Source organism: Saccopteryx leptura, chromosome 4 (genome assembly GCF_036850995.1).
Source record: "Saccopteryx leptura isolate mSacLep1 chromosome 4, mSacLep1_pri_phased_curated, whole genome shotgun sequence".
NCBI lineage: Eukaryota > Metazoa > Chordata > Mammalia > Chiroptera > Emballonuridae > Saccopteryx > Saccopteryx leptura.
In genome coordinates this window covers 175122803-175145074 of record NC_089506.1, presented here as the reverse complement: position 1 = coordinate 175145074, position 22272 = coordinate 175122803, and the positions used below count along the sequence as shown (strand labels likewise).

The 22272-nt window shown below is 40.8% G+C and overlaps 1 protein-coding gene across 1 annotated transcript; it reads left to right on the top strand.

The window, feature by feature from the left end:
- Window positions 1–1475: 1475 nt before the first annotated feature.
- Window positions 1476–17583, top strand: LOC136404284 (protein FAM170A-like). The gene is made up of 7 exons (XM_066383645.1): window positions 1476–1545; window positions 8223–8395; window positions 8862–8884; window positions 10775–10911; window positions 12965–13090; window positions 15902–16136; window positions 17322–17583. The coding sequence occupies exons 1-7, from the start codon at window positions 1476–1478 to the stop codon at window positions 17581–17583; spliced, it is 1026 nt and encodes a 341-aa protein (XP_066239742.1).
- Window positions 17584–22272: the final 4689 nt, after the last annotated feature.

The window sequence follows — 22272 nt, the reverse complement described above, 5'->3', positions numbered from 1 at the left end:
CTATGAGATGTTTAGCTCAGGTAAGTGGGGCAACACCCCGAGGCAGGAGTTGCTGAGGGTAAAGAAGACAGAATAGGCTATCAGGGCCTGGTTGTCAGGGAGCTCCTAAGGTTTGGAAGTAAAACCACATCACCCCTGAGGAAGGAAGTGTATTCAGTGATGGTCGGATTGAGAATGGAGCCAACTGTACATAGTCAAACCCTGTACAGAGTGCACCTATTTGCAGAAGAGGGAGATGGGGCCTAAAACAGAAGCCTGGAAATTGAGAGCCTTTGGAATGACAAGAACAGGATTCAATGACAAGGGCCAGGGGCTTCCTCTTTTCCCAAGCTTCTGCAGAAGTGATAAGAGTAACAAAAAGAAAACAGCTAGTTGTAAAATATATAATACCATTATAAATTGTGAGGGGATATTCAATAAATGTTAAGAGTTGTAAGATTTATGAGGTGTTTTCAACTCAACACATACATACCAACATACACACACTTCACATATAGTTATGTTGTATATAAGTTAAATATAACTAAAAATAAAATATAAAAAATATTTACTACTTTCCATGACACAGGCATGGTTCTCAGCCTAATATGCTCAAGTAATGCTCAGCCTCAACGTTGAAGTGATTTAGTAATGTGGTTAATCTAGACACATAAAATAACTTCCTTGCTTTAATCCAAGTCACAGACCCTCTCATTTTTATAGCAAGAAAATTATTTTTAAAAATTTCAGTTCATTACAGAGTTTCTATTGGATAAATGAAGTTACTCTAGTCAGTGGGTGTGAAAGTGGTTATGTATTTCTGTGCATATTAGCTGGCTTTCTAGAGTGCATAACATTATATCAAGGCCACAGAATACTTCTGATGGCCTAGTGATGTCATACCGAGGTCAAGGAACACTGCTGACGCCTTAGCGATAACAGTCCTGGTCTGTGCGAAGCCCTGGTCAGAACAGTGATTTGGTGAGGAGATAAGTCTCTCAAGTGACTTGTTATTGATTGTAATTTATTTATATTGACTGTACTTGTATTTTAATTCATTGTCACCATCAACTGACATTCTGAGAACAGAGTTAGTGAGGAGAAAGTACCTGCTTTGAAAGAATCTTTAAAGAGTTGAACCATCTGACCAGGTGGTGGCGCAGTGGATAGAGCATTGGACTGGGATGCTGAGGTCCCAGGTTAGAGAACCTGAAGTCGCCAGCTTCAGCGCAGGCTCGTCTGGTTTGAGCAAAAGCTCACCAGCTTGGGCCTAAGGTCGCTGGCTTGAGCAAGGGGTGACTCGATCTGCTGAAGGCCCGTGGTCAAGGCACATATGGGAAAGCAATCAATGAACAACTAACGTCTCGCAACAAAAAACTGATGATTGATGCTTCTCATCTCTCTCCATTCCTGTCTGTCTGTCCTTGTCCCTGTCTATCCCTCTCTCTTACTCTCTCTCTATCCCTGTAAAAAAAAAAAAAAAAAAGAGTTGAACCATGAAGCCTAAACGAAAAAGGAGACATCTGGACAGCAGTTATTCCATCAAATCTGCGGAAGTGTCAAGAGGTAGGCGTTAAGCACACTCTCTGGGCATGGGGTAGCTGGGGACTGCTTTCTAAAGAGAGAGAATTCCTAGTTGTCAGGAAAAGGAGAGAGAGAGAGGGAGCAGAGGTGATAGAGAGGTGGAGAGAAGTAGGGAGAAAGGGAGAGAGAGAAGGGAGAGAGGGAGATGTGTGCATTATGGTCTTTTTGAGGACCCAGGTAGTCTGAGAATAGAGAAAACTCAGTGGCTGGGTCCTTGTCTCTGTGGCTTAGGACTTGTGCTACCTGTTCCGTGTCACTCTGGGTTACACTGTCATAGACATAACAGTTGATTAGTATGATATTTATGAGAAAATTTAATTCCCTTTATTTGATTTCTGCCTAAGGGTATTAAGTAAATGTTATTGTTCCTAGTTTTCCAATGGTATTTTCTCTTTGGTAAGAAAAGAGTCTGTGCCTTAGAGGTGACCAAAAAATAAAAAAAAAAGTCTTTGAACACTTAAATCTGGTTGTGTAGGGATGAGAGTATAATGACATAAAGAGTTTTTTTACTCAGAGGGAAAAACCAATTGTTTTGTTTTGTTTTAGAATGTGAATATGTAAAGGTGAGGGCCCTATGTGAAATGAAAAACAATGGGATACACACACCACACACAAAAACAATACACCCCTTAAGTGGAAGACAGAAACAGTTTGGTTACTACAAAGATTAAAAGTAAAAAAGTAACTGCTATGAGGAAGAGCCACTGCTCAGTGTTGAGAAGACTAAATGGAGACAACCGCAAAGGCCAAATGGTGGCTCACATTACTAAAGAGAGCCGACTTTTCCAACTTGTTTGGGATTTCTGCATCTTCCAGTGGACCTTTGAAGAAGGCTGTCTTCATTTCACTTAAATAATACTGTGCAGATTTATAGATGTTATTGATTATAAACTATGAGACATGTTGATAAGCATTCCCATCTATTCCACTACACACACATACAGAGCATAAATAAGTCAGGAGAAGAAAGGTACTGATACCTGACATAATCGCTCACTAATGAGGAACCAGGTCCAGTTATTTGCATTTCAGAACACATTATACCTCTAATTCATTAAAGTACATTAGGCTGTAGCTACAAGTACACAAATGAATTCATTTCTTATTTACATGAAAAATCAGCATATAAGTATAGACTAGTAGGGCCAGTATCTTCTATAAGATAATTTATAGGGCTGACTAAAAGGGAACTTTGTAGTCATTAAATGCAGCTTAGCCAGATACAAGTTATAAGCATCCCACTCATTAAGGAAAGAGGATCTCTGAGGCGCACATATGAGGTTGGTGTGAATATGCCTGAAAGAGGAAAATGGAATTTCCACTCACTTTCCAATATAGAAACATAATCACACTGTTGGAATTACCTGCAAGGGAAGGTAAACATAAAATATAGCTGTATATCCAGGTAGAAAGGAGACAGCAGTGTTTGTTTCATTAACAAAAAACTGACTTTGGGAAAACCCAGTCACCCAAGATATATACTGACATAGTATATTTAATGTTCAATTAAAATTTCATAGAAACCCTTTTTTATATCCATGAAGTTGGAGACTAAGTGTGTACTGAACATATTAGTTGGCTGTTATTGATTTTTTAAAGGAAAGATCAATACACAAATAAGAAACATGACCACATTCCTATTGTTGTTATTAATTTCTCAACATCTTTAAGATAAGATGATTTGAAGCATAGACTTACAGCAGTAGCCCTAACTCATGAAAAGATAGCATGGTTGGCATCTTTTTTGTCATCAGACTTCTTATTCAGCATCTCTTCTAAAGATAAGCTAACTGGTGACATTAAGGATAACTACTGAGGCCCTGGCTGGTTGGCTCAGCGGTAGAGCGTCGGCCTGGCGTGCGGGGGGGCCCGGGTTCGATTCCCAGCCAGGGCACATAGGAGAAGCGCCCATTTGCTTCTCCACCCCCCCCTCCTTCCTCTCTGTCTCTCTCTTCCCCTCCCGCAGCCAAGGCTCCATTGGAGCAAAGATGGCCCGGGCGCTGGGGATGGCTCCTTGGCCTCTGCCCCCAGGCGCTAGAGTGGCTCTGGTCATGGCAGAGTGATGCCCCGGAGGGGCAGAGCATCGCCCCCTGGTGGGCAGAGCGTCGCCCCTGGTGGGCGTGCCGGGTGGATCCCGGATGCATGCGGGAGTCTGTCTGACTGTCTCTCCCCGTTTCCAGCTTCAGAAAAAAAAAAAACAACAACAAAAAGGAAAACTACTGAACTACTGAAAAGGATGTGAAAGAAGACGGGATCTAGACTGGTCCCAAATATGAGCTGAGTAAGTCTGCCCAGCAGTCGGTACAAGGCTGCCCAGGACAAAAAGAACCTCAGATGCTTCTGCATTTTCTTTCATATGACTAGGGGTGAAAGCAATAAATTTCAAAGGGAACACACTTAAAAGGACTGGAGGAAGCACAAGGATACTAGAGGAGAACAGAGTTACATTTTAAAAAACAGTGGGTGGCCTGACCTGTGGTGGCGCAGTGGGATAAAGCATCGACCTGGAACACTGAGGTCACCGGTTCGAAACCTTGGGCTTGCCTGGTCAAGGCACATATGGGAGTTGATGCTTCCTGCTCCTCCCCCTTCTCTCTCTCTCTGTCTCTCTCTCTCACTCCTCTCTCTCTAAAAAATCAATAAATAAAATATTAAAACAAAACAAAACAAAACAAAAAAACAGTGGGAGAGAAGCAAAGAGGATGAGAGTATCCTCAGAATAACATTGAGGAATATGTTAGTATTAGCCAGACAAGGACATGTTATATTATCAGGAGCATGTGAACACACGAATAACATGAAAGAGTGCAGAAGAGTTAAGTACCTGAGAAGTGAACTTGAGGTGCAGCACAGAGCTCTCCAGGGGAGGACACATCACATCCACACAGTTTCACAGCAAAGTGTCCACGTTCATCCTCAGCCCTCATCACCCTCATCGGCACTCACTGTCCTCAGTCCCTTGTCATCTTACATGGCATCTAAGTTCTCTCTGCTCCACCTACCATGAAAAGATTTGTAACTTCTCAGACTCTCAGACCCTGATTAGCTATACCACTTTTTAAATTTTATATAAATCAAAGGTCACAGTATATACATTTGACAGGTTCCTTTCACTCACCATTATCTTAGTGCAATTGTGCAGCATGTGTTTAGTCTGTGCACCCTGGTATATGCAAACCATTGCATGAGCATCCCTTTACTGACATATTTTCAGGGTTTCTGTATGATTTTATTCGGAGAGTATTAAAAAGATGTTCTTAACAGTCTACTACATTGATATGCAATATGGACATATGTGTCTTGAATAAATGCTTAAGACATTGCAAGACCTTAATGTCCAGATCTGGCTTATCCCCTCCAGAACCCAGACCTCCACATTCTCATTCCCTAATGCCATCATGTGTTACTGCACACATACCTTACACATCTTCCCCACTCTCTCTCTTATGCTGGCTCCTCACTTAGTGTGCCTTTTTTTCCAATATCGATCTATTCTTTCTTTTATAATCCTTGATTTTCACATCCTCACATTCCTTACTTTTCCTTCACATTTACAAATGTACTGATACCACTGCTGTAAAAAGAATGTGCTCAGTAAGATATTTCATATCTGAACACATGTAAAGCACATAAATCCATAGTTAAGAGTACCTGCAATATACACATATATATATGTGCAGAACTGATACACACACAGAAATCACACATACCAACCTCAGTCACACAAATCTCATCCCATACACAAATATGCAAACACCATGCAAATCACACATTTACCTTGGACCTCAGGTAAACCAACAAGTTATGACCTTAAACAACAAACACACTCCAAGCAACATATCATTTTGTTATATATGTGAAGAATATATACACCAGACACATTCATAATAAATTAGGATAATCTTAAACATTTACTAATGGCCAGTGAACATGGTTGACATTGAAACAGGGTCCTTGATAATAAGAAAAGTTAATTTTTGTAACAATATAACTTTATGTTTACCTCTCTCCATATATATCTACATTAATAATGTGTGCAGAAATACAGGAATGTCATACAAGACAACCAATCCACTGAGATCCATCAAACTCAAATATTTAATAAGTGTTTACATTTATTTTATGCTAAATTTATTCTTAAATGACAAAACCTTAATTACTGTGACAGCAAGTTGCATCTGTATTAATGATGACAGACCTGAAATATACACATCAACACATATTCTTTAAATGGACACAAACCCTAGAAGATGTCTTATCTCAGTGTTCTTCCTTTATTCCATTACCCAGAAATCTAGAATGCAGACATAGATGCCATTTATCCTGAGTCAGGTGTGGAGGTCTGAGCGTTCGAATGGACAGAAGGAGAACACTTTTCATCTTCAGAAGATATAATGTGGGACTACTTGAATCCAAACATTCCCGTCTTGATGAGGACAGTAAGACACACACAGGTGGAATCTGAGCTTAGACAAGAGATGCTGCTGAGCTGCTCAGCCCAGTCTCCACTGATTTCACCATCCCTCACAGACAGGCAAAAAAAACAGGGCATGTAGATTACCAATAGAGCTCCTCCAGAGAATCACACACAGACTGTGTCTTCAAAAATAGTGTAAGGTGCATCAACATGAATTCCTAACATAGGAACCCAGAAACTGCTTTGGGTGATGTGGTAGATTGTGCTGACACGTGAGCAGGAGGATAATGAGAACCTGTCCCCAAAGAGGAGCACAAATGCATATACTTACACATTCACAGGTCCATTCTTCTGCAACCAGAAAAGGCCCCATATCTCGTCCTAATCACTTTCTCTCCCAACCACACAAGCCTACGTTCCCCATACCTTTCCCTCCACTAGTACCATCACACAGGCATACCCTTAACTTTCCTTCCTTCACACAATCCTTTTCAGAATACCAACTTAAAAAATAATTCCATAAATAGTTCACATTCCCTCACACAAATAACCCATTTTAAGTCCCTCATTCTCGGTCAAACTTTAGAAAACTCACACTTCCTGACAAAAATGAACTTATGTCCATTGTCTCCCTAGTGAGTCCATATACTGCTTAAACCACTATGCTCAGACTTTTATGGAGATGCTCACCTGAGAGAAACACACTCATCCTCTACCAGTCTAAGTTTTACCACCACAACCGGAGTATCCATCAGGTCACACTCATGCACCGGTCATGTAGAAACACAATCCTGGGGCCATGGTCTTGAGCTCAGTCGGATAATGGCATTTTCTTGAAATGAAAAGTTTACGAGTTAGCTCCCCCATCAAGGCACACAGAGGAAGCAACCAATGAATGCACGACTGAGTGGAACAACAAGTTACTGCTTCCCTTAGCCACACCTCTCTCTGCCTCAATTAAAGTCAATCAATGAATTAAAAGTAAAAATTAAGCACTGGTGTGATAAGCCAGTTTGTTGGCGTGCAGTCTCAGAATGCAGACGTTGCCTGTTCTAGTCTGGGCCCAGGCACATACAGGAGCTGGTCCAACTTCCGGTCTCACGCTCCTGACTCTCAAAAAATAAAAGAGATAAAAAATAAAAATCACATGGTAAGAACTACCTACTAAAAATATGATAAATACAATATACTTATTCCTTAGGTAGAATTGACACAGAAGTCTGTGTTCCAATTTACAAAGAAGCATCTGATTTCAAACGTAGGTTGGGATATAAAACTGAGATTCATGGACATAGATAGAAGTGAAGTGGTCCCAGGAGGCAATGATGTGGGGGGGGGCATGTGGTAGAGCAGGTGGAGGTCAGGGTGTAAAGAAGGACAGATATCAGATGATAAAGAATGATTAGACTTTAGCATGATGGGTATGCCCTATATCCCAGTTCAATAATATAGTAATCAGTTCAAATGCTGTGGAAATGTAGCCGTGAAACCTATGTACACCAATTGATCAAAGTCACCAACTTAAATTTAATTTTTTAAATAAAAGATAAGAAAAAACAAAAACTAAGAAGCAGTTTAATACAAATCATGTCACCAATGATATTCAATGACACAATATATATCCCAGTGCATTTAAAAGTTCCATAAGGAAATCTTACCTTTTGTGACAACATGGATTAATCTAGAGATTATTAGCTAAGTGAAATAAGGCAGGAAGAAAAGACAAATATCGTATGATCTAACATAATTTGGAATCTAAAGAACAACTGAACTGAGGGAAAAAACAGAGGCAGACACGAGGTCACAGGGACCAGAGAAATAGCGTCTGAGAAAAGGGGGATGCGGGAAAAGGATCAGAGAACGTGAAAGAATTAGTGAAATTATATATACATAACAAATAGGTAATAGATAACAAGACAACAAATTCCATAGGAAAGAGAGGAGGGAGTTGGGAGTTGGACAGGCGCAAAGCGGGTATAAATAGGGATATGAGGTTGGGGAGTGAGGGTGTAAATATCAGTGGGACACTTAAATCCACGTAAAAACAATAAATTAAAATTAATAAAATGAATAAATAAATAAGTTCCATAGTAAACATCTACACACTCCATGAAGATGAAGGCCATATGTGTTTAATCAGCATGTCCCGTAGAAGACTGCTACTGTTTGTTCCATGCATGGATAAATACACAAAAACAATCATGGACCCATTCCCATGTACTGTTATTTAATTTCTCAGCAGGGTTGAATTTACAAGAAGATGTTTGGCAAAACAGACAGAAGTCAGTGCACCCATTAAAACCAAGCAACTTCGCAGGTGCTTCACGTGCTTCAGATTACTTCGTCTCTATTTCTTCTGAAGATGAGCTAATAGGTTCTGGGAAGGAGGAACTACTGAATAGGATGCAAAGGGAGGTTGGGATTGAACCAAGCACAGAAACGGCTGAGTGATTCTGTCCATCAGTCGGTACCAGGCTGCCCAGGAAAAGAGATCCTCAGAAGGATCTCTTCGTCCATGGGATCATCTTTGTTCATGGGATCTGCAGTGGAAGCAATAATTCCAAGGAAAAAACACAGGACTGCAGAAGGCCCAAGGAGATCAGAAGAAAATGGTGTTATGTGTGGGGAAATAAAAGAAGAGGGACAAAGGGAATAAGTGTGTTATGAAAAAAATAAGGAAGAATATGTTAGTATGCATCAAACAAAAACATGTCATATTACCCGGAAGATGGGAAGCACTAATGACTTAAATAAAAAGGTCCAAAATGGTTGGGTCCTAAAGCACAGAACCTGAGGGTCTGTACAAGATATCCTGTTCTAGACCCAACTTTTAGTGCTGGTTCTTTCAGGCATGGTTCTAACTTTCTGATGATCTCTATAGACCTGCCGAGATAGCACAGAAAAGTAAGTAATCCTACTGACATCCATGACAAACAGAATTAAATGTGTTTACTCATATTTTGAGTAAATGAACCTGCATATAGAAAAGGAACCTTAATTTTTATGAGAGCAAGTGTCTTGTGTGGTACTGATGAGTGACAGACATATAGTGTCCACTCCACATGTATTTCTTGAATTGACAAAGACCCTATAAACCGTCTCATCTTAATATTCTTTTTATGCTCCATTCCACATAACATGAATCAGTTGTGGAGATGCCAGAATCTGCTAAGACAAATGGAAAAAACCCTTTTACCACACAAGATTTCATGGAGGAATACTACTGATCAACGAAGCGTCTCCATCTTGATGAGGATGGTAAGGAACACACACGGGTGGGATCTGAGCTTGGACAAGAGATGCTACTGAGTTGCTCAGCCCAGTCACTACTGATTTCATTGTTCCCTCAGACACAGGAGAGGGCTAAAGGGCTCACAGAGTGGTATCACAGCTTCTGCCAAGAGACACACAGGGAGAGTAGCTTCAAGTACAGGGCAAAGTGCCTCAGCACAAATCCAAGATAGGAACACTGGGACAGTGGTGGGTGACATGGTGGACTGTGCCAACATGTGAGTAGGAGTGGATTCAGAGCCTGCCCCCCACAGTTCAGCACAACCACACATCCTCAAACACTCTCTCACACCAGCCTTCCTTCCACCAGGCATGATCCCATCTCTCCTCTGCTTCACTTTTCCTCCCAAATACACAGCCTTCATCCCCCACCCACCTTCCTCCTTCTCCAGTAGCATCACATAGCTACACTCTTACCACACTCCATCACAAAACCATTTTCAGACTCAACCATTGACAGTTAATTTCACAATGAATTCTCACCCCCTCATACACAAAACCAGTTATAAATCACTCATATTGAGCCAACTACAGATTGCCCCCATGACGGGATGATAATGAACTTTCATTCACGATTGTTTAATCCACACATTCTTTCCAGCTTCAAAGCATCAGACCTTCATACAGATGCTCTTTCTGAGTTCTACATAAATGATCCCTAACAATCGAAGTCTTACCATCTCACTATGAGAACAGGCCCCACTCCTGCACTGCTCACATGTGCTGTCACACCACTAACAACCACGGAAACAGTCACTCGGCATCCCCATTCAGTAACATTGCCAGATACTTCCCAGAACATACAGACACCTCCACTAGGACATACACACAATGCTACGTCCTCGTTCTCACAGACTCAGGCCATAAAAACAGCTCAAAAAATGCATTCAAACACCGACTTCTGAAATAACACTTACAGAGTAACTGTTACTCCACAAGGTCACACAGGGCAATGCCTTCTTCACTACTAAAAACTTAACACACACATTTTAGTTTTCTTAAGTTTGAACCTGTCCTTCTTAAGAACAGAAAACTTAAATCAAAACATTTCTGAATCTTGGAACCCCAGAGACACATGGATCATAGTCTGCTAGGAGAGGCACTACCAGAAGTCCCACAGAGGAGGTGTTTATGGCAATGCCTACAGGTGCATCATGGCATTTCCATTCACTTTCCACTGTAGAGATGAAATCACATGGTCCAAACTACCTTCAAGGGAAGCTGATAGGAATAATACAGTTTTATGCCTGGGTAGAAAAAAGATAGTGGTTCTTGTTCCATTTTCAAAGAAGTGTCTTCAGGCAAAGGCAGTCACTCACAACAACATTACACAATAAATATAACTGTAAGTTAAGTTTCATAGCAACCATATTACACTAACCATGAAGATAGAGGTTGTTTGTGTTCACACAACTGACACTTATTGTTTCTCTCATGGATGGATAAATAAACAAATGAGAAACATGGACCACATTGCTCTCATTATTATCTAATTTCTCGCAGAGTTGAGTTTACAAGCAGCTGCTTTGCAGAGCGCTCAAAAGGCAGTGGCCCAAACTCAGACCCAAAACTCTGTGAGATCTCTTCTACTCCAGATGATGTAGTGTACATTTCTCCCGAAGATGACCTCAAAGGAGATGGTAAAGAGAGATCATTAAATAGGATGCAAAGGTAGACTGGGATGTAGGAAGGGCCCTGACGTGAACAGAGTGATTCGGCCCATTAGTCCATACAAGGCCGCCCGGCACAAGAGGCACCTCCAAGTGCTTCTGCATCTTCTTCTGTGATCAGCGGTGGAAGCATCATTTCCACGTATAAGACACTTAGAAGGACTGAAACAAGCACAGGTATACCAGAGGACACAGTGTTAATATTCTCTTTCAATAATGGATGATGGCCTACGGGTTTGAGAGTTTTTATCAGAATGGCAGGGAAGATTGGTTAGTATACGCCAGACAAGAGCCTGGCATTTTACCTGGAGGGGTGAAAGCACTGATAACGTAAGAGAGGTCAAAGTGGAACAACTATCTAGAACTCAAAAAGAAGGAGAGCACAGAGATGCTCTGTCAATGACCCCATCTCATCCACATATTTTCACAGCAAAGTGTTCCCATTCGTCTTCTTCCCTCACCACCCCCATCGGCACTCACTGTCTTCCTCATTCATTTCCTTAAGGTCTCCTACATGCATCTCACCTCTCCACGGTGTACTTTTCTCCTACCATACAAGGAATTCAGATTTCTCTGAATTCTAAGGTCTAGACTGATCCTCCCTCTTTTAAAAGTGACAGAAATAGACGACCACAATACACACTTTGTATCTGATTCCTGTCACTGATCACTATATCTATGTAATGTATCCAAGATTCATGTAGATTTACCTTGTACATTCTTGGTATATGCATACCATTGCAGGATTATAATTTCTTTATTATTATACTTTTCTAACCTTTGGTTAGCTTCCATTCTGGTACTACTTGGAATGCAGATGCTTTTACATTCTATTTTATTGATTTGCATATGAACAGTTTTCTATTTGATGAATGCTTAAGAGTTAGATCATCGCTAGACCATTGTCTCTATAGTCTACATTATGTCTAAGGACTCAGTATTCCATACTGTTATTTCCTATGCCAACACTTGCTACTGCACATATAACCTTACACACTCTCCTCTGCACTCTCATTCACATTGCCTCTTCACAAGGAGCAGTTTGTCAATTCCTATGGACCTTTGTCTTATAATCCTTCATTTTGAGACTCTCACATTCCTTTATCATTCCCTCTCATTTACAAATAAACTAAATTTATGGGTCACAAAAAGATTATGCTCAGTAGTAGCAGTCCTTAACCATGGATCATATATAAAACACACACAAAACCATAGTTACAGAAAATGCATCATACACAAAATAAGGGCTGAACTAACACACAGAGAAAAACACATGTAACATTCTTAGTCATATAAAACTCATCAATATTCAGATTCACTGCACCAAGACAAACACACATGAAGCTTTGACACTGTGTTAACCAAAATGTTATTGACTTAAATACCAGTTATTTCATTCAACATACCATTTTGCCACAAATCTAACTAATATATACATGAGACACACTCATGACAGATGATGATAATCTTAAACATTTCAATAAATACCAGTGAGCTTGGTTAACACTGAAACAGGGACCGTGACCTCCAAATAATAAATAGTGAATTTTGGTAACAATAACAATCTTCCCTTACATCTCTCCCTCTATATCTACATCAATATAGATATCAATATAAATATGATATGTACATATATGTGCAGAAGGTTTCAAAATAACTTTTACCACATATCCCTAAACGGTACAGCATTTCATGGGGACATTGTACCGATATCCCATTATTCGTTACTGCATACTGTCTTTCAGCCATGGTTCTAGCTTTTGTTCATTTGTATAGATCTCCAGAAATATCACATACAAATCCCTCAATCTCACTGACATCCATCTAATACAAAATTTGCATACGAGTTTATTTCTAGTTTGGAGTAAATAAAATTTTAAATGGAAAATCACATCAATTCTCACTAGGGTAAGTGTAATGGTAGGTAATGATGTCTAGCGTACAATGTCCACTCAATATGTATTCTTTGAGTTGATATAAACCCCAAAAACTGTCTCATCTCAATGTTCTTTATGTATTCCAGTCTCAGAACTTCAAGCTGTTGTGGAGGCCTCAGCAAGTGGACCCACAGCACGTGAATATTTATTACCCACAGAAGTGTTAATGGAGGACTTCTTTGTATCCACGCATCCCCATCCTGATGTGGATGGTAAGGAGTGTACACAGCTGTGATCTGAGCTTGCGTGGACCACCGAGGTGCTCAACCCAGTGTCTCCTGATGTCACTGTCCCGTCACACAGAAGAAGGACCTACAGAGCCAATGGACTAGTACTAAAGCTTCTGCAGAGAAACACATAGGAAGTGTGTCTGCAAGGTTGGGGCAAGGTGGCTCAGCACAGATTTCCAACACGGGAACACTGGGACAGCTGTTGGTATCAAAGTGGACAGTGCTGATATGTGAGTGGGAGTGTAAACAGAACCTGCCCTCTCATATGAGCACAAACTCACATACTCACACACGCTCACACATCTCTCCTCTTTAACCATGTATGGCTCCATTTCAGCTCCCCTTTCCTTTCTCACAAATACACAAGCCTTCATCCCCAATCTATCTTTCTCCTTCTCCAGCAGCATCACATAGGTAAACCTTCACCTTCGTTACACAGAGTTATTATCAGACTCATGCATTGACAACTAGTTCCATAAATAATTCACAATCCCTCAAATAGATCACCTGTCCCCTCATAAATGAGCAAAATAAAACACACACACACACACACAAGCCCTGACGAAAACTTACTTCTATCACTTGTATTTATATCCATATGACCCTTTAAAGCCACAAAGCCTGACACCTTCATAGAGATGCTCATTCCAAAAGCTACACACCATCATCTACACTCTTGTCACACCATCTCACTCTGCGAACATGTCTCAGTCCTGCCCTGCCCTCATGTGCTTTCACACCACAAAGAAATATGCACACACTAAATCGCCAGCCCCTTCTACCAACATGGGAAAGCTCACAAATTACGTCCTAAAGTATACACACAACTCTCGCAAACATCCACACAATGCTATATCCTCATTCCCACAGAGGTGTAGCAAGTAAACAACTCAAATAATGCACATCACACATATATGTCTTATATACCAGATATAGGTGAACTTTCACTCCACAAGGTCACACAGGGCATGGCGTTCTTTTCTACTAAAGACTTCACACACATATTCTACTTTTCTTCTGTTTGTAATTTCCTCTCCTAGTTCCCAGCATTACATCAAAATCTTGCATGTATTGGAAATACCGATATGCCTGAGTCGACATCCATTACAAAAGGCAAGAGCACCGAGAGGCACATAGGAGGGTTTAATGGGATGCCACAAGTGGCTCATGTCATATCCATTCACTTTCCATTGTAGATTCGCAATCACATGGTATAAACTACCTACAGGAAAGGCTAATAAATACAATAGAGTTATTTCTTTAGGTAGAAATGAGACATCAGTATCTATTCCACTGACAAAGAAGCATCTTAATGCAAACGCAGTCACCAATGCATGCACTGACACTATAAATATCCCTGTGCATTTTAACACTCCATAGAACCACATACACTCTCCATGAAGATGAAGGCCATATGTGTTCAATCAGCATGTCCCATAGTACACTGCTACAGTTTGTTCCATACACGGATAAATACACAAAAACAATCATGGACCCATTCCCATGTACTGTTATTTAATTTCTCAACAGAGTTAAATTTACAAGAAGATGCTTAGCAAAACAGACAGAAAAGTCAGTGCACCCATTAAAACCAAGCGACTTCGCTGGTGCTTCATGTGCTTCAGATTACTTTGTCTCTATTTCTTCTGAAGAGGAGCTAACAGGTTCTGATAAGGAGGAACTACTGAATAGGATGTAAAGGGAGGTTAGCATTGAGGCATAGCGCAGAGATGGGCTAAGATATTCTGCCCATCGGTCAGTACAAGGCTGTCCAGGAGAAAGAGATCCTCAGAAGACTTCTGCATCTTCATTCATGTGATCAGAAGTGGAGGCAATATATTCCAAGGAAAAAACACTTACAGGACTGCAGAAGGCCAAAGGAGATCAGAGGAGAATGGTGGTATGTGTTTGGAAATACAGGAAGAGGAACTAAGGGGAATAAGTGTGTAATGAAAAAAACATGGAGCCTGACCAGGCGGTGGCGCAGTGGATAGAGCGTCGGACTGGGATGCGGAAGACCCAGGTTCGAGACTCCCAGGGTTGCCAGCTTGAGCGCGGGCTCATCTGGCTTGAGCAAAAAAGAAAAGCTCACTAGCATGGACCCAAGGTCACTGGCTCGAGCAAGGGGTTACTCAGTGTGCTGAAGGCCCGCGGTCAAGGCACATATGAGAAAGCAATCAATGAACAACTAAGGTGTTGCAACGAAAAACTGATGATTGATGCTTCTCATCTCTCTCCATTCCTGTCTGTCTGTCCCTATCTATCCCTCTATCTGACTCTCTCTCTGTCCCTGTAAAAAAAAAACCAAAACAAAACAAAAAAAACATGGAAAAATGTTAAGATGAGTCAAATGAAAAATGGCATATTACCGAGAAGATGGGAAGCACTAATGACTTAAATAAAAAGGCCCAAAATGGTTGGGTCCTAAAGCACAGAACCTGAGGGTCTGTACAAGATATCCTGTCCTAGACCCAACTTTTAGTGCTGGTTCTTTCAGGCATGGTTCTAACTTTCTGATGATCTCTATAGACCTGCCGAGATAGCACAGAAAAGTAAGTAATCCTACTGACATCCATGACACACAAAATTAAATATGTTTACTCATATTTTGAGTAAATGAACCTGCATATAGGAAAGGAAACTTAATTTCCATGAGAGCAAGTGTCTTGTGTGGTACTGATGAGTGACATGTAATGTCCACTCAAAATGTATCGTCTTTACTGAATTGACACAAGGCCCAGAGAAGTCTCATCTCAATGTTCTATATTTATCCCATTCTCCACAACACTCAAGTGGATGCTGCTCAGCCTCAGTCAGGAGTGAAGGTCACAGAATCTGGACAAAGAGAAGAAGACTATTCTTCACCTTCAGAAGATTTAACATGGGAGTACTCTGCATCCACACATTCCTATCCTGATGAGGACGGTAAGGAACACACACAGGTGGGATCTTTGTTCGGACAAGAGATGCAGCTGAGCTGCTTGGCCCGGTGTCTACTGATTTCACTGTCCCCTCAGACACCGGCAAGGTAAAAAGGGCAGACAGACAACTGCTAAAGCTTCTGTAGGTGGACACAAAGGGACAGCAAGGTGGCTCAGCACAAATTTACAAATAGGAACACTGGGACAGCTGTGGGTGACGTGGTGGACTGTGCTGAAATGTGAAGTGAGCTTCTCAAGCAGCATCTCACAGGTGCACCCTCTCCACCATTCCTTCCCAGAATCAATTCAGTCTTGTCCATTTACACACTAGTTCCATAAAGCATTCACATCCCATCACAAAGACAACTGGTTTTAAGTCCCTCATTCTGAGCCAAACTCTAGAAAACTCATACTCCCTGATGGAAATGTACTTTCATCTGTCTTTCTAATTTGTATCCCATTACAGCCACAAATCTCAGACCACAGAGATGCTCATTCTGAGAGCTACACAGCCATCCTCTACCACTCTAAGGCTTAAAATCTCACTCTGAACAGGTCTCACTCTTGTACTGTTCACGTGTGCTGTTACACAACGTAGCACACGTGAACATACTAATTCACCGTCCCCTTTCACCAACATCAGCAACACTCACCAGATATGTTCCAGAATGTACGGACAACTCCACTGGAGTATATATTTCATGCTACATCCTCCTTCCAACAAAACTATACCATGTAAACAACTCCATTAACGGTTACTACACAGGGAGTTTGGAACTATCACATACACATGAGCATTCACTCCTCATGCTCACACAGGGTCTGGCCATTTTAACTCAACTAACTCGAGCACACATCCTAGTTTTCTCATGTTTGAAATTTTCTTTCCTAGGATTCCTTCAGACGCCTGTATTCCAGGACTTGTAGCATTCAGAGATTCTCCCTCTCTGTCCACCTGCCGCCTGTCCACTCCACTCGGTTGATAAGAACAAGTCCTTTATGTCTTCAGTGCATGGCACAGAGGAAAGGGTCATTTATTACATGCCTGTCCAAAGGAGACGGGTGGTTACGATTTTATAGGAAATTCAAGAATGTTTGGTGCATCCTTCAAAAAAGATAAAAATGGAGGAAATGACCTATATTGAAAAGGTCCATAAAAATGTCCCCCTCTCTCACATGACTTGGAAGAGACACCTAACTGACCACGAGCCCAGCTTAGACACCTGAGCCCAAGGGAAAAGGAAGAAGGCTGAGACTCTAGTAGAGCCTCCAGGTCTGGTTGATTATCCCAGGGCCAAGACACCTGAGTGGCTGGTGGCCCCGGACCGTGGCTTCAAGTGCATGGCCTGCTGCCGGGTGTTCCCCAGCTTACAGGTCCTGCAGGAACACGTGGAGTACGGGGTCACTGAGGGCTTCAGCTGCCATGTTTTCTATCATGCCATGGCCCGTCTGAACCACAAAAAGCAGAAAGAAGAGAAAAGGAAACTGAAGAAGGCAACACGTAGATGCCAGAAGGAAGTATATTTTGGCATGAAGACAACCCCTTTCAACTAAACAGACTGTTCTTCAGGCCCTAAAAGAGAGGAAGAGAAGCAGGTTAGACTCTACTGAGGGAATACACTTTTTTAGCAACCATATTACCCACCATTTTATGCATATCTACCCCTTGCTCTACTGCCATAGCACCAATTTGAGAAGATAACACCTTTTCTAACACTATCCACCATTTTTCCTTAAGAAGAAGACAGACCACAACATCCCAGAAATTGCCTTATTCTCTTTCCAACTTATTACACCCCTACATACAACATCCATGAATATGAGCTTCAGCAAAAAAGTGTAGATTCTATAGAATTTAAATAGTACAGATTATAATTCCCCTCCCCTATATTCACCCATGTTTCTCCGTAAATGAGCTTTGTTAACAACCTTGCATATTTTTCTTTTTGCTTTTCTTTAAAAAACATATGCCTTTTCCTATAGCTTCCTCGATTGTTCTCACCCATACAGTCTTACTGGAGAACAGACATTCTTATTATTGAGAGAGGAGCAGAAATTAAAGAATAGCAACTATAACTCACCTCTTAGCTTCTGTGAACTTGTGGACAACAGGTGCATACTCACTTGTATACGTGCATACCCCAGGGAAAGGATGGCACACAAAATGCACAATTTCATGATAATCTCACATGTATCTATCCAAGGGTTCACAATGCCACAGTGAAGTTTAAATCTTGACACCTTTTAAGGATAAAAGCTATCAACTTTGTAAAACACAATTTGAGTGTTTGTTTGACATTTACACTTATTTAACTTGGTATATTTTCAAAGATAAATTTTAATTTTTGTCACTCTGGCATATTCCAAGGCTCAGAAACCTAAGTAGATATTAAAAATGTAGTATTTACACTTCACCAAACTATACAGGAGAAGGGAACTAAAAATGATTCTTCTTTTAATTGATGTTCTTTATAATTTGTAGCTGTGACATTAACCCTTTTTTTCTGTAGTAAAGAATAAGAAAAAAACATAATCAACAGCACTCAGTGAGTTTTAAAAAGTGAATTTCGAATGCACTACCCAGGTAAGGAGGCAGGAAGCAGATGCTTACAAAACTAGACCACTAGGAAACCACTGTGAAGCCACAAGTCCAAACAAAGACAGAAATTTAATTAGAAAATCACAGAGCATCTCTTTCAGAAAAAATAAGTTTGAATACCTCCCTTTTTCACTTTTTGTTTTTCTTAAACCCTCAAGAGACTGGATGATGCCCACTCATATTGGACTACGTGATCCACTGAGTGTTCAGATTCCAATGCCAATGTCATCCAGAAGGCAGACAACTGCAAAGTCACAGACACACAGTCACAGACATAATGTGTAATCTGGGATCCCCATAACTGGTGAAGTTACTGCATATAATCAACCATTACACAAACTCTCTAATATCTTTGAAAATTCCTGTATATCTAAAAGTGTTCTAAAATTAAGGTTTCTAGGAATAAGAAAACATATTAGGCAATTTAGATGTGTAAATTTTGATTCAATTGTCATATTTTAAAACTATGACACTTATGAAGTCATTAACATTTGAATACAGATTATTTGAAGTTATGAAGCATAGCTGGATAATAAAATATATTATTAATTTTAAAAAAAGAAAACCCTTTAGTTATAGCAGTGCATACTGCAATATTTATTGGATAACTAAGGTAACGTCATGACCTTGCCATGGACTGAGCGGAGGAGGGGAGACCGGGTGTGGACGGAGCAGGACGGGCAGAGTTAAATGTTGCTCGCACTGAGCGGTGGGTGCACGGGGCTCATGGTGCCATTCTGCTTGATTTTCACATGGTGAACATTTCTTTAAATAAAGGTTAAAAAGGAGTCTCCTAGGTAAACATGCACAATTTCTTAACCATTGTTGAGAGGGACAGTGAGCAGAAAAAAGATATACTAAATTTCTCTCCAACTTAATAAACAGTAGTTTAGCAAAAAGCACTCAAAATTTCACAAGCTGGGAATTTTAAATATAATAACTTCATTATCATTAAAAAGAACAAACAGTGTCATTCATGAACTGACCCTGCACCATACCTGCAGTCCTATTTGCTTTAGGAACAGACGCGGAGATAAGGAATAGCAGTGTGCGCAGATAGAAATAAAGAAGGCTGCCCAGCAGGGATGAACTAACCTGGTGGGTGGCAAGCAGCGGTTGGAAGCACAGGCTGGGACGCCACGGGGGATCCGGGGGCTGCATGCGGAGGGGTCCAGTCTCCGGATTCAGGCACAGGGCGTTCACCTCTTCAAAAGCATTGTAAATCACCAGAGTAAAGGGCCCCTAAAGAAATGATAAGACATGTAGTACAAATAGGATAAAATGTAACTGAGTCCCGATAATAAATTTCATCTCTTTAGTCCTAACAAGCAAAGCCGTTCCTTAAAAATAAATATATTATACTTATTAATGTATCTATGAAACTAGAGATGGCCAGCAACCCCCCCCCCCACACACACATATTCACATGTATGTTATTTTTCATTAAACACTAAGATGACATAGCAAATGCACATAGTAAATGAAATGAAGGTGGTGGGTGTTCAGAGCCTTTATCAAACACGAAAGAAGGCTCACAGGTGGAAGTGAAACTCCAGTTGTATAATAAAAAGAAGTTTAAAACTACTCTGGCTTTAGGCTTTTTACAAGTCATTAACATTTACCACTTCAAGTGATTTTGAATGAGGCATTTGAGCAGTTAAATTCACATTTTCCTTGCTTCAAGAAAACAAGATGTGAGACCAAAAACATATATATATATATATTGTAAAGCCAGTGGCCAAGGCCAGGGTCACTATCACAGCAGCCTGGCCTATGCAGGTTCGCATTAGATTCGGACAGTCGGTAAAGAAACTACGGAGCCAAAAACTGATGAGCCATCTTCTTTAATCCTAGCTTGCACCCGGCGGGCAAGTAAAAAACACACACTGGGCTCCAAAACCCACTCACATTCAGTGCTCACAAAGCTACTGACTTATCCGAGTTTCCTAGAATCAAAGGTTTCTAGCTCACCAGACTTATTCACCTCTGTTTCCCATCTCGTTCCTTCTCCCTGCACAAACTGCACAAACTGGCTTCTCACTCAACACTCCACCATCTTGGCTGCTTCTCCTGCCTCCTCCACGTGGCCTTTCTCTGCTCTCCTTTCTTCTCTCTCCTCTAATGATAATCTCAGGAATCAAGAGCGCCAGCTCCCATTCTGCCCTTATTTTATAGTGTAGATATCAAAACCTTTAATCCAATATACAAAATAGGGAAGTCTCTAATACAAAGTCACTTCTCTGAGGCATGATTGGATTGTACCACCCCACATCAAAATGGTGGGAAAGGCTTAATCCCAAAACCAAGCCCCAGGCTACAAGGATTCTGCCTGCCCACAGCCAGCCCCCAACACACATTAATATCACCTGGGCAACGGCCTCCACGTGGGCAGCACCATCTTTAACAAAGTGAGCATAATACATTTTATCCGCCCAACATATATATAATCTATATATATGACATTTCAGTGCTGATATACAGGAACACAGGGCCAGAAACATACGGGAATATAGAAAGACTTTGAATTGAAACTCTGTGGCTCTGCAGATGTCTTCTTACTTCTGCCATTTTCAGCTTTGTGAGGATTAGTAATGGTTGAAGATGTGTAACACTGTAAACCAGGGGTCTCAAACTCGTGGCCCGTGGGCTGCATGCGGTCCGCCGAACAATTTTGTGCGGCCCGCAGAGTGTTTTCAACTGCAGTGAGAAAAGTGTTGCGTAACAGTTACCTTTTGTAGACCTAGTGCGGCCTGCCTAATGGCTGTGATCTTGCTCTGCGGCTCACATGCTGAGTTGAGTTTGAGACCCCTGCTGTAAACTGTGCTGAACAAAGGGGATATACCTCTGTATGCCGGTGACATGGATTCCAGAGAGTCCAGTCACTAGCAGATTCTGAGTAGGGTTTTAGGAAGGAGGCATCTCAATGTGGAAGGGTAAATGGACAGTTCTTACGATGATTTCTTCTATTAAGACACTTCGGGGAAAGTTGTAATTTAAATTCATGTATCACAGGTTATAAGTTTCCCAGCATTAGAATATAACCACACAGATTTCTATGCTATGTGTTATTACTTATGAGGATGGAGGAATTTAGGCCCAAGAGCTGATAGCCAAAATTGTTTCCAGTGTGAGTTTTCCTCTTCAAAAATTATGTGGTGCAAAATAGGGCAATAACTGAGGTCAATTGCAGCTGTGGAGGCCAACGGGACCAGAGAGTTCTGAAACATCTGAGAGTCCAGGATACACTCACAAATATTATTGCAACGTATATCAGGAAGATTATATTATCAGAAGGACATAGGGAGATCTATTTCTGAACACTTAAAAGATAATCATGCAAAAAATAAAAGGAATATGGAGAAAGAGGTAAAATCATTCCCAGTATGTTGAATTTGTTGCCAACAATTTCAATTATCACACGAAGAAAATGCAGTAGGTGTAATCAATTTATTGATAGGAACTGCAAAAATTCCTAAATCTTACTGAAGATTTAACTAAAATTATCTTGAAAATAAACATCAACCCTTCAGAGATAGTGTAAGCATGGCTAAGAGAAGACAAAATAAGAATGCTGAAGTCCAGGTAAAGGAGTGATTAGAAATATAGAAACACAAGTCATTTTTTGGCTGATTTTTCCATGTAGG

Bases quoted from the DNA above. Each gene is read 5' to 3' on its own strand.
- LOC136404284 (XM_066383645.1), top strand. From the start codon at position 1,476: ATGAAGCCTAAACGAAAAAGGAGACATCTGGACAGCAGTTATTCCATC. The intron at 8,396-8,861 runs GTTGGGATTGAA...TGATCTCTATAG, and splicing joins TGAATAGGATGCAAAGGGAG to ACCTGCCGAGATAGCACAGA. The intron at 8,885-10,774 runs GTAAGTAATCCT...AATTTCTCGCAG, and splicing joins TGCCGAGATAGCACAGAAAA to AGTTGAGTTTACAAGCAGCT.